This window comes from Pelodiscus sinensis, chromosome 20 (genome assembly GCF_052426305.1).
Source record: "Pelodiscus sinensis isolate ZL-2025 chromosome 20, ASM5242630v1, whole genome shotgun sequence".
Taxonomy (NCBI): domain Eukaryota; kingdom Metazoa; phylum Chordata; order Testudines; family Trionychidae; genus Pelodiscus; species Pelodiscus sinensis.
In genome coordinates this window covers 20,601,687-20,614,780 of record NC_143071.1, presented here as the reverse complement: position 1 = coordinate 20,614,780, position 13,094 = coordinate 20,601,687, and the positions used below count along the sequence as shown (strand labels likewise).

General features: G+C 54.6%; 1 protein-coding gene across 4 annotated transcripts in view; it reads left to right on the top strand.

Moving 5' to 3' along the window:
* The window catches only part of RHBDF2 (rhomboid 5 homolog 2), a 69,425-nt gene extending 59,795 nt beyond the window's left edge, over positions 1-9,630 (top strand). For all 4 annotated transcript variants that reach the window (XM_075903594.2, XM_075903596.2, XM_075903597.2 and 1 more), the window contains 8 exons: positions 147-308; positions 1,010-1,113; positions 1,793-1,856; positions 2,169-2,263; positions 2,846-2,921; positions 3,632-3,732; positions 4,565-4,718; positions 7,660-9,630. In XM_075903594.2, the coding sequence (XP_075759709.1) occupies positions 147-308; positions 1,010-1,113; positions 1,793-1,856; positions 2,169-2,263; positions 2,846-2,921; positions 3,632-3,732; positions 4,565-4,718; positions 7,660-8,079 (1,176 nt within the window). In that variant the 3' untranslated portion in view covers positions 8,080-9,630. The remainder of the gene's footprint in view (positions 1-146; positions 309-1,009; positions 1,114-1,792; positions 1,857-2,168; positions 2,264-2,845; positions 2,922-3,631; positions 3,733-4,564; positions 4,719-7,659) is intronic.
* Positions 9,631-13,094: the final 3,464 nt, after the last annotated feature.

The following is a 13,094-nucleotide window of genomic DNA, read 5'->3' as shown; positions in this document are numbered from 1 at the left end:
AAACTGGCTCTGCACAGGAATCCCAGATCCTCTGCCCTAAAGGTGCAATGCACCCCAGGTTTAGCTTAAGCCGCTGCTCCTGTGGACTGTGCGGCACTTGTAATGACACCGCAAGAGGGCTTGTGTGGAACCGTATTGTGTTTCAGATTGACCTGATCCACCTGGGAGCCAAGTTCTCCCCTTGCATGCGCAAGGACCAGCAGGTCGAGAAGCTCATTCAAAAGGAGAGGGACCAGGAGCGCAACTCGGGCTGCTGCGTCCAAAATGACAACTCGGGCTGCATCCAGACTCAGCGAAAAGACTGTTCGGTGCGTGGCTGCCTGTCCCCTCTGGGCCAAGGACACCTCCAGGGATCCCAAGTGCAGCTGCAGACCTAATGCTGGCAGGGTTTGGGTGGTGAACCGGGGGGGGGGGGGGACGGGGACTACTTCTTGCTGGGAGGCGTTGAAGGAAGGATCCAGGAAGATCCCAGACAGTGAAGAACTGGGTGTGGTGAGGCAAGACAGGATTCAAGGGTAATGTGGTGCTGACCTGTGGCCTTGTCTCCCCTTAGCTTGTGGTAGATAGAGCGACGTTAGGAATCCCTTCCATTGGGCTCCACTTACATTTCCACCCATCTTTGGGCGGCAGTCACCGCAAGGCGTGATGGTAAGCAACAAGCACCGCAGGAATCCGCCTCACTTACGCTTAGTGGATTAACACCGTGGAGACCATTCGAACCAAAGATGGAAGGAAACCTAAGAGGAGCCAGTCAGGAAGGAGGTCCTGATTCAGATCCCACCATCTCGGGCCCGAGGGCCCGGAAGACTAAGGAACTAGACTGGATTAGCTACAGAGTGGGGAAAGGGCAACTGGCGGAGGTCGCCCAGAGGGTGGGACGCCCAGGGGTGTGGGGGTGAGCCCCACAAGGCATCTCTGCACTGACTGCATGGACCCATGTCTGAACCCCTCAGTACCTGCTCACCAACTAAAAACCCGCTTCCCAAATTCCCATTCTCTGTAACTGCAGGAGACTTTAGCAACTTTTGCAAAATGGCCAGACTCCAACGCCCCGAACTTCAGCAATTCCAGCGGGAAGCGAACATCCGGAGCAGTGTGCCAGCAGGATCCCAGGTATGGACACCCCTGGGGCAAGGAGCCCCAAACCTTGGGGGAAGGAACAGGATGGGTCGTTGAACAGGGATGAGGGATTGGAGGCTGATTCTGGGTTTACTGACTAAGGATGGCTTGGGAACCCTATACCAGGGTGGGGTCTTGGCTTTGGGATGCTGGGCCTACTATAAAGGGGTTGTACTAAGGGAAAATGTTCATGCCCCTGGTGTCTTGCATCTGACGATCTCCAGGCACGCTTCCAGAAGCATATGCTGCTGTTCTAAGGAGGAGAGGCAAAGTTAATTGAAACAGTCTTGCCTGAGCACTGACAGAGTTGGCATCAGTTAGCAGTAGAACCCAGAAGTGCTGGCTGCTAGTCGTGTTCTCTCGGTTCTTAATGTACGGGGTGAGAGAGGAGAAACGAATTTACCTATTGGATGCTTATGTTTGTGTGCCCATCACCTGGGTCTCTGGGCATGCAACATGACCCAAGGGCCTGTTAAACTGCCCCAGTCAGTCCAGGCATGGTCCATTGTAAAGTCTGGCCCTCACAGACCGAAGGGGGTGAACTGGGACAGTGCGCGAAGGTGGCAGGAGAGAGAAGCTACCTCGCTCCCCACTAGTGCCCATCATGGGCTGTCAGGATCCCAGACGGAGGCTGCAGCAGAACCCTTCCTCACTGATTGCTCCATTCCCACAGGACATGTGAGGAGCCAGCCTCCACCCCCCCTCATGTCTGGCCAGATGACATTACCAAGTGGCCGGTAAGGAATCTCCCAGTAACATTTTGCTGTTTCCCTTCCTGTTCGTCGTTGGAAATGCCCCTTGCATTCTGGGAGGGGCCTCCTGGCCTAGAAAGACATGAAATAAAAAGCACTTGTCTTCCCGGGCCAAGTTGGGGAGCCCCTGGACCAGAGGTGAGGCAGCTCGGGGAGAGGAAGGCCGTGGGTGTAGCCAAACCCCAGCGTGATGGGTCTGGGTGGAAGAACTCTCCCTTGTGCACTTGGCTACAGACTGGCCAGCTGTGGTCATGCCTCCCTCCTGTTCTCTAACGAGGTCGTTGCTCTTCCTTTGAGATTTGCACCTTTCAAGCCAAAACCAACCATACTGGCTTTTTGCACATGGACTGTGATATCAAAGGGAGACCGTGCTGTATCGGTACCAAAGGCAGGTAAGCGGTGCCCGTGCTCCTTCAGACAGCTTTCCCGATGCTACGGCTGGACTCAGCCATGGCTGGGATGCCTGTTCTCCTCCGAGGCAGTGGGAACTCCTAGCACTAGTCTGGAGTGGAATGGGGGCAACCGCATTCCCACTTACAACTGCCTCAGGGATACATCTGACTCTGCATGCCTCTGGGTACCTGTAGGATGCCCTGGTGCATGGACAGCTCTACTGGATGCTCTGTCCTTGGGAGACCTGTGTCCTGGGGCCACCCCCATAGGAGGTTTGCAGTTAACATCCTGGGGATCTTTCATGGGAAAGATGCTTCCTCCTTAGACAGCTGTCGTTGGCCAGTCACTGACTTGAGGTCCCTGTAGTTTGGCTGCGATGAGCAGAAAATGCCACAGTGGGAGCTGAGAGCTTCAGACAAACCCCGTAAAGGCAGCATGGAATTAGGCAGCCAGAGCTGGTTCGACTCCATCTCGTCTATGGGTGGAGGGGAGAATGAATGAGGCTCAAGGCTTTACATGTGGAGGGGAGAGGAAAGGGAACCCTGCATGAATTTGACCCCCCTTGTCCTCCTGTGCACTAGCTGTGAGATTACCACGAGGGAGTACTGCGAGTTCATGCATGGCTACTTCCACGAGGAGGCCACTCTCTGCTCGCAGGTGAGCCGAGCTTTGGGCCGCTGGGTTGGAGAAATGCTGCACGGTGGGGGAGAGGGGCAACACTTAGCCTTTGCTGTGCTGTGCTGTGCTGAGTGTGTTGGTGAATTGGCAGGCTGGCTGTGTAGCTCTGTGAAGCCACGATGGGCAGCTCTCTGCCAGCTGCTTGGGGAGCTGGGTCAGCACACAGCTGGGTGGTGGCTGGGAATGAAAGCAGAAGATCCTTCCTGGTCGCAGGCAGAGCAGTCCTAGGGATGAGGGCATGCACTGAGAATGGCAAGATGCTGATCAATCAAGCAGCATCCAGCCTGGAAGCAGCCTGCAATGGTATCGCAGCACCTTGCTGGCAGGAAAATGCACTTCCTGGGTAGCAGCTTGGATGGTGAAGAAACCCACTGACCCCAGATCTCTGCTGGGTGCCTGGGTGCCCAGCTGCCCTGGCGCTTTGCCCCTTCACCCATGGGAGTCACACTCGGCTCTGACCTGACTCATTCATGGTGGGGTCTTCAATGAAAGCACTATGGGCAGGCTGAGGCTGCTTTGCTGGACTTGATGACTAGCCTGAGAAGGTGCTTGCTGTGAGTCGGCTGCTGCCTGCGCCTCTTCCTCTCCTGCCTCTGTTCTCCCGAAAACCTGGCGCTGGCCGGGAGCCAGTGCTGCTGCAGCTGCCTCGGGCCTCGTTTTACCCTGTAGCACTTTCCCTTTCATTTCAGGTCCATTGCTTGGATGATGTGTGTGGCCTCCTGCCATTTCTGAACCCGGAATTCCCCGACCAGATCTACAGACTCTGGCTGTCCCTCTTCCTTCATGCTGGGTAAGAAGCATGGTGGGTGGGGGAGGGGATCCGCCATTCATCCATGAGCCTCCCTTGGCAGCTTTGCCGATGCTTCCAGCAAGGCTGGCAATGAGCAAAGTGCCCTGGGCCAGGGTTACAGTTTGCCTCTGGACACTGACACACCCACCAAGAGTGAAAATAAGTGCCAAATGGCCCCCTAGCATCGTCCTGAGGATCGATGGGCCCTACGCAGTCCCATTAAATTGATGCCCCTGTGCCTGAGGGTGGGGGGATCTTTCGAGGGGTGACTCAAAGGTCCTACAGTCAAACACCGTAAACTGATTCCAGTTCATCTGATGAAGTGACTTTCCCCACAAAGCTCCTGCGCTGTTCACTGTTCACCTCTAAGGTGCCTCGGGGCTCCTCGTTTTTGCAGACACAGACTAACACAGCTGCCCCTCTAAGACAGTAAAGTCCGAGACTGACCGTCCCTGCCTGGGGTTGGCAGATGCCTGCTAAATGGTCCGTTGCTGCTGGAATGGCTCTTTCACCGGCTCAGTGTCTGCCACTAGGGCCAGCCGGCTTTGTCACATCCCGTTATCTAGATCCTCTCCGGAGGAAGTGAAGCCTGGGACCGGGGGAAGGAGGAGCTGGGTGGCTGGATGTTCAGACCCGGTGGTGCCCCAGGTGTTCAGGTGCCCAATGCAGCAGCACATTCTGCGTATGGATGAGGACGGCCTTGCCTGCAGCTGCCCGTCCCAGACTCCTGATTTAGATGAAGCTTGAGTAACTCTCCGCTGCTGCGCGTGGGGTGAGGGGCAGTGGGCTGGGTGCAGGGGTTGCCATGTAAGCGTCTGTTCTATTTCCCTAGGATTATTCACTGTCTCGTGTCAGTGATCTTCCAGATGACCATCCTCAGGGATTTGGAGAAGCTGGCAGGCTGGCACAGGATATCGATCATCTTCCTGCTCAGTGGCATCACTGGCAACCTGGCTAGTGCCATCTTCCTTCCATACAGGGCTGAGGTACGGGTGCTGTGAGACCGGGGGGGTGGGGGGGTTGTTTTCCTCTGTAGCTCTGACCCTGCCAGCTTTCAGCTGCTCTCTCCATCGGAGGCAAAGCGCAGAGGCTTTCTCCCCAGAGATCCTGTTAGTGCCCAGTGACCATCAAAAGCACTTAGAGTAGGGGTGGGTCTAACGTCCCTGCGGAAGGAAGCCCTCCAGCTGCCCCAGAGCAGGTACAGCACAAGCTCCAGCTGCACCAGTTTCCCTGCTCTGCCCTGCCCATGGGCCAAGCTGTAAGTGAAAGGGCTGCACCCTCTCCCTGAAGCCAGTCCGGCCTTGGCCTCTGCACAGGCTACGAGTATGAGGCCCAGTTGTGTCAGGGTCTCTCTTCTGAGGCGCACGCGTGGAGTAGCATGGAGACCCACTAGCCTGAACGCAGCATCAGACTGGGGTACAGCTGGAGCCAGTGATCTGGAGGTACAAGTCCCTGCCAGCTGCATGTGATGTGGGCTGTGCTCAGGCTGGTGGCCTGAGCTCATTGAACATCCCTCCCTGAGGGCAGCGAGCCTGCACCCTTTGCCCTGTCTCTGCCTGATGCTGCTCTGTGCACCGCCCAGTGGCATGTGGAATGACGTGCGGGGGGGAGGGGGGGGCGCTGCCTGTTGGCTGAGAGGGCACTTCTATCTGGTGCTTGTAACAGGCAGCTTGGTGCCTGGCCCCGCCCCAGACCATGGGTGTGCTAGCCTGGCAGGCAAAGGCAGGGGATAACTGGGTTAGGCACCACGGCCGAAGGGGTAGCAGTCCAGCTTCCTCAACTTCTTAAACTGATTGCTCTCGTGGCTGAGCCGAGTAGGGAGGTTTTGGAGGGATTAATAAGTGACTCCAGGCTGCAAGGCAGCTGCTGCCTTTCACTCATTCTCCCTCCTTTCTTCTTCTGCGCCCCCCCCCCCCCCCGCCTGACCTGGGCAGGGGTCTCCCCACTGCACAGCCGTTGTCCCACCTTCCCTGGAGCTGGCTGCCCCCTTTCCTGCAGGAGAGAGCACTGGACCCCTCCTGCCCCCACACGCCTTCTAGGCACCAAGCCCCTCCCTTGGGAAAGGGGAGGAGGTGGCAGGTTCCCAGTGAACTGTCTCCCCCCCCGCGGGCCGGGCTTTTCCAGCCTGACTGAGCACAAGCAAAATCAGTGAGGCGGGAGTGCTTGGTGCCTCTAGTGCTGCAGGCCTTAGCACCCCGGGGCCCTAGTTTGGGAGCAGGGCCCCGTCCTGCCGGGTGCGGAGCAAGGCGCGTACAGGCGGTGGGTTTTTAACGGTGCTCTGTAGCTGTCTGCTGCAGCACAGACTTTCCAGGTGCAGCTGCTCTCCCAGGGCAGGGGAGTTGATTTTCTGCTCTGTCACGGCAGTCAGAAGGGGGAGGCGTCTGCGCTCTGAGCTGCATTGGAACGTACGTTCGGTGCTGGGCGTAATGGGGACAGTCGCCCACGGCGTGACCATTGAGGGGTGTAGCTTAGAGCTGTTCCTTTTTGTAACTGGAGGTGAAACTGACTGTACTCTACTCTAGGTGAGCAAAGGGCCTAAACGTTGCTCTTTCTCCGACTTCTTGCTAGTGCAGATCAGGCCTTGACTCCTCTTACCAGAGTCCAGGAGTCCTAGGTACAGGAGCCTGATTGGAAACAGAGAGTTCAGTAAAGTTTTTAATCTGAGTTGTGGATGACCCAGGTGTCCGTCCCTTCACTTCTCTGACACACGGGGTGGGGCTACAGCATGCAGCTCTGTCCACATGTGCAGAGCTCGCACGTGCCAGGCTGCCCCCGGAGGTCCGCATGAGCATGCATGTACTGCGTGGGCTTACGCAACGGGCAGATGGCTAATCTGGCACCAAATTCTGATGGGCTTTGCATTAGCTCACACGCACGTAATCCCTTTGAGTGGGTCTCAGGTGATTGTTTGGGAGCCTGTGGGGCAGGAAGGGGACCCAGCTTGCTGCTGCGGAGTCACCAGAAGTGCTGACTCTGGAAACCAGAGCACAGATCCCTCCTTTTCCAAAGCCACTTCGCCGCCGGCCCAGGCACGGTGCTCGTCCCAGGTGGCCAATGGGAGCCTTTCTGTCTAGCTGTGGCGTCAGGTTAATTCTTCCCCATCCTCGCTGCTTCCCCTGCACCGTCCCCGCCAGCGTGCAGAGCATAGGCAGTGGTCTCGAGGAACACTGCTAGCCAGTCCCCTTTGCTAAGCCCCCTTCCTGTCTCGCCTTCCAGCACCAGAAACCGGCTCTGCCCTTAGACGATGCAGGTGCCAGAACACAATCCACCTCGCCCTCCTGTGGCTATTTGCTGTCCAGGATAAATTAGGCACATCACGGGAGAGCTAAAATATTAGGGAAAACGATCTCCCAAGGAGGGGGTGAAGCACTGGAATGGGTCGCCTAGGGAGGGGCTGGAATCTCCATCCCTAGAGGTTTTTAAGTCCCAGCTTGACAAAGCCCCGGCTGCGATGATGCAGTTGGGGTAGATCTTGCCTTGGACTCGATGACTCCTGAGGTCTCTTCCAGCCCTAGGATTCTAAAGCTGGGAGCTGGTCTAGCTGGCTGTACCAAAAGCTGCCGTTGGCTTGAACTGGATTATTTTTTAACTTGGCACCTCTGGTGGTGAAGCCAAAGCAAGTGACGAGACTGAGACCAGGTCACAGTGCAGCAGCTGAAGGCCTCTTATCTCCTCAGGACTGAAGCCAAGGACAGCGCATGGCAAGGCTGCTGAATGAGCCCTTGCCATGGTTAACCTTGTCTCAGCCTGCTGTCCACACGCTAGCAGGCAAAGTACGAGGGTGGAAACAGAGGTGCCGGAGGCAGTGACTTGCCCATGGTCATACAGCAAGTCAGTGGCGGAGCAGAGACTAGAGTCCCATTCTCCTGATTCCTGTGGTGCCCTATTCACTCAGTCCACTGTAACCTCCGTCTTTATCTCCTTCAGGTCGGCCCTGCTGGATCACAGTTTGGCTTGCTGGCCTGCCTCTTTGTGGAGCTCTTCCAGAGTTGGCAGATCCTGGAGAAGCCCTGGAAAGCTTTCCTGAACCTCTTTGGGATTGTCCTCTTTCTGTTTGTGTGTGGCCTCTTGCCTTGGATAGACAACATCGCCCACATCTTCGGCTTCCTCAGCGGCCTCCTGCTGTCCTTCGCCTTCCTTCCCTACATCACCTTCGGCACCGTGGACAAGTACCGCAAGCGGGTCATGATCATCGTCTCCCTGCTGGTCTTTGTGGGTCTCTTTGCCTCCCTGGTGGTGTGGCTCTACGTCTACCCCATCAACTGGCACTGGATCGAGTATCTCACCTGCCTGCCCTTCACTAGCAAGTTTTGTGAGAAGTACGACCTGGACCAGGTTTTGCATTGACCCCAGCCTGGAGACCGGGCAGGAGGGGGCAGAGATTTGAACATGGCAAGTTGGCACCAGGTGGCTTTTCTCAGTGACTGGAAAATTGACTTCAAATCATGGTGGGGCAGATGTTGCTATTGACTGCCCCAGTCTCCTGGCCTGCCATCTAAAGCCATGCGGGATGTTCACTCAGGGCAAGGCCTGCCTCAGAGCCCCGTCTGTCCCTTAGCACTGTTGCCGGGTGCTGGGCAAGTGGTGTTGTTTTGGGGGTGCTGCGCTGGCAGGTCACTACTGGATGTGGGGAGAATTGGAGATGAACTGACCTGGGCTGCACTCGGCAGTGGGGCCAGATCTGTTGGGGGAGACGGGTCTGTCACCCCGCATAGAAAAGCCATAATCCTCGGCTCCAGGTGTCACCCTGGGAGCCCAGCAGCTGCTTTGCCTAGGAAAGGCTTGATCCAAATGGGAACATGGGAGATTTTGGTGCTTTTGTTCTGTGCTGGGACAAGGCCTCTAGCCTGGGCCGTGCGGAGGGGATGACTCCACACAGCAATGTATGTTCAGAACCACCCTCCCCAGCATCTCTGCCTCTTGCGCTCAGACACTCCTTTCCCAGTGGGGCTGCAGGGCCCTTTCTCAGGGGATGGAAACCCCAAGAACGAGGCATTTCAGAGTGTGCCTTGAACACACCTGTTGATCTCAGTCTGCCTGGTTCCCTGCTGTCACTGTCGATGGCCTCTGACCTGACCTGACCTGTACCGCCCTTTCTTCCTTGTGCCTAATGATGTGAGACAGGGCTTCATGCCCTGTAGCCTTCTCCCTGTCTCGGTGCCTTGTGGGTACTATGAATCGTACTGTGAAAACCAGCCCTTGCTCTAGGGTGCGCTTCGATATTTCTTACCTCCCTAAGGCTCTAGTGGAAAACACTAGTCCTCAGCCATCACTCCAAACTCAATGCTCGCTGGTAAGAGTCCTCCAGTGCTCACTGGAAGCCCAGGCCTTGTTCTAGTAGCTCTGGGCAGTGAATGCTGTTGCCTAGGTCAGTGGAAACTGACTGTTTTAATGACACTGATGCAGAGTCTGATTTCCAATATGGTGCATAGGCCCTGACTCAAATTGAGCTGGGCTTTGCTGTGAAAACCACTCCATGGAAATCAGTCTCTGCATATTTCAGGTGCCAGTTCGGCCCAAGTGTGATGGATTTAGACCCCTACTGACACATTGTGGTGTGTTTGTCCCAATATCCATCACTAAAGTATCCCATACTTTTCTGTTTGATCTTTAAAAGCATGAAGGCCCCTCTTTAAAACAATTGGCTCCTGCAAGCTGCAAGGAATTGGAGTCGAGTTTTCTCTTGTAAGCACAGAAGCTGGGCCTGCCTCCATCTGTCTTGTTACTGGAATCTGCGTTCCTAGCTAGGCTGACCAGGAAACTGTCATAAAGATGAACTAGCAAAGTAACATGCCACTGACAATTCTGGGTCAATGTTTGTGCATCTGCTGCAGAAGGCTGATGAAGGGGGACTGGGTTAGTCAGCAGCTGTTACAACTCCACCTTGCTTTGGACCCCCGGGTCTCCTGAATTCTCTCAGGAGATGGCTGTCAGAGGGGATTCTTCACATTTGACAAGGCCAGACTCCCCCACTGCCTTTCATTTTAAACCAATCGGGCTAGTATTGGGGTGAATGAGTAACTGCTGGCTATCCTTTGAAATCATGAGCTGGGAGAATGGACCAAAAAGCACCCAGGGAGACACCAAATCTCAGTTTCTTCCTTATCTCCTAGGGCTTCAGTACAATAACTCTCCAGTTAGTAACAGCGTGGCAGAGACTGTCCTGTATGGTTTGATATGTTCCTGTATATTAACTTGGCTGTTCAACTTTTAACAAGTACCCAAACTTTAATTCTCTTGTAACTAGGAGATGTCATGTTAGAGAGAGAGAGAGAGAACGAGAACAATTAAGCTACATGGTGTTTGGACCACGTAGCACTGGGCTTTTGCAGTTGCTGCGTTCCTGGCTGGGATCTTTTCAAGAAGCAAGTATATGTTCATAAGTTCTCAATAAATTTAAAGTGAATTCACCCATGAGCAGAAGTGGGAAGTGCCTAGCACTTCGGCAGTGTTAAGAGTCTGCTCCCAGGAAGACGAAGGCTCTCACTTTGACACCCTTAGTTCTGACACAACAGATAATATTCAGGTCGGGGGGGTGCAATATGTGTGCTCTGCAGTGCTGGCTTCCAGCCCTGTGCGTGGTGGGCATCACACACCCGCCTGGCTGGGCCACTCTGCTGTGCAGTGCATAGCAGCTGCCCCCTCATGCGGAGAGGGGGGCTGTGGGTGGATCAGCGATAAAGCCCTACTGCTGGCCATGCTCTACTTCCTCAGTGGCTGGGAAGGGCTATCGGTTGAAGCGTGAAGAACGAATGCCTGGCGTTGCTGTCCTCCCTGCCTCAGTCAGGCAGCACGGGGCATCAGTGTGTTGCTCTAAGCACCCAAAGGCTCGTCTGACTTGTGATCAGCTGTCTCTGTCCGATGCGGGGAGGGGCCTCCTTCAGCTCAGACACTTCGAACAATCAAACCACTTTGTTTCACTTGTGCACGTGGAACCTGGCCTCGCCCCGTGTTGGTGAAAAGAATCCGTGTTCCCAGTGCACGTGGGCTGGGGGCTGGCTGTGTATTGTCTGAGCATCAGTACTGCTTCTAGGCCCATGCTCCTCCTCCTCTCTCACTCTTGCTGTTTTATCCCAGGGCTGGAGCTCTACCATGTTGTGCCTGAAGCTTTTAAATACGGTATCTGATAAATGTGTCTGTATGTCAGAAGCGCTCAGAGCCTGGTTTCCATGCTCAGTCACTGCTGGTGGGCAGGTTACACTAGGTGGGGGTAGTGTGAACTCTTGCACACTTGTTTTGTGTCCAGTGGGGGAGGGAGGACGGAATAAACAGAGTCATGGTGGACTCTAAACCCGAAGCATCAACAAAATGATGGTGAAATACAGGTTGTCTAACTCTTCTTAATAAGCCTGGCTATCGTCTTAATTTGCGACTGTGACGGCGAGTCGGGGTTCCCCCTGAACATGCAGCCCAGTAGCAGCAAGAACAGACTCCGCCACCCAGTAGAATAGAGAGGGTTTATTGCTTCTCCAGGATACAGCACAGCATAGACGTGACGTGGCTACAGGAGTCTGGACCAGGATGCCTCAGACCCCTTGAGATGGGGTGCCTTGGCCCTTGGACTCCCAGCCCCCTCCTTAGTCTGTCTCCTTCACGATTCCAGCCAGAAACTGACCCTTTCCCTAACACTCCCCCCGTTGTTCCATCCCTTCCCTTATCCAATAGAACCGGTTTGGTCACTGTCATGGGGGCCCTCAAGGTGCCCCCCGCTGGGCAGTGCTCACAGACAGAGGCCAGTAGGGGTCATCCACAGCCCAAGCACAGCAACCAGCAAGGTACTGACACTACATCACAGCGACACTAAAGATTCTTGGGTCAGTTATCCTAGAGCAGAACCAACCACTGCTTCCTTTGGCTCTTCTCCCAAATGCAGTCGTTCTCCCTGGACCGGTGCCCTCACCTGAATGCTTCTCTCTTTAGCAAATGTGTTACCAGGTACTGTGTAATGTCTGTCGCCGGCACCTACGGCCTGCATTACTGTAACAACTGAGCACCTCACACTAACGTGCCTGGGCGATAGGGCCATGGAATTATCCCTGTTCCTCAGATGGGGGAGCTGAGGCCCAGTGTCGCCGTTGCACAAAGCCTCACAGGAACACTGGTGGTGGTGCAAGGAATTCGATTCAGGTCTTCAGAGACCTTGAGTAAGTGTTCTAACCACTAGACCTTCCTTCCTCTCTAATAGCATGCTAGACCAGCCTTCCATATACTTCTTATATAGCTAATACTGTATTCCCAACCCAGCTGGGAGGCAGTTTCTCCTGAGCAGCTGCACAAGTGCAGAGTTTACAGAGAACACTTGAAGTCAGCTGGAGTCTCTTCATTGATGTAAGATCAGACTCTATTTAATGGCACTTGTAGGGGGAATATATCATTTATTTCTTTAGTTGTGGGTTTCCTTGCTGACTTGGCAAACATAAGAACTAGGGGTCACCAAAGGAAATTAATAGGCAGCAGATTTAAAACAAACAAAAGGAGGTTTTTCTTCACTGAGCGCACAGTCAATCTGTGGAACTTCTTGCCAGAGGATGTTGTGAACACTAGGATTTTAACAGGGTTCAAAAAAGAGCTGGATAAATTCATGGGGGTTAGGTCTGTCAATGGCTATTAGCTAGGATGGGTAGGAATGGTGTCCCTAGCCTCTTTCAGGCTGGAAACAGATGACAGGAGAGGGATCACATGATTACTTGTTTGTTCACTTCCTCTGGGGCTCTGGCACTGGCCACTGTCAGCAGACAGGATACTGGGCTAGATGGACCTTTGGTCTGGCCGTTCATATGGTAACCTGCACTGTAGTGAAATTTAATGAGCAACTGAATTCTGGTGCTTAGAGACAATCAAAGGGCATATTCAAATGACAAACTCCATGTGCCTTTCGAGCGGTTTGTGGTGTCCATTAGGTAGCGCTTGCAGCCCCAAACCCAAACCTGCCTTGAGTAGTGAAACATGGAGCTACCCGTAGCTCTGGCTAGTGCCAAGTGCCTCTTCCTGTTGCTGCCATCTCCCCTCTCGCCTATGCAGGCTCTAACTGCTGCCTGCTTTGACTTCACTGGAACAGCAGTGTCTGCTCCTGCAGCATCCTTCCCTAGGGGAGGCTTCACCCAGAAGAGAAGCCTGTTCTAAGTGGTTGGGACCAAGCAGTTGGCCAATTCCTGTATTTTGCAGAGAGCCTGCCCAAGACCTGTATCCTGTCTGAATTCCATGCTGGGGCCTGCAGACTCTGCCTTGGCCAAGAAAGCCAGCAACTGTCCTGGGATTCGTGTGGTAAATGGGCTGAGTGGCAGGAACAGAGCTGTCACTTAATACAGGCCCAGCAAACGCTCCTAGCATAGATACTGCCTATACAGGCAGCGCCTGCTTGT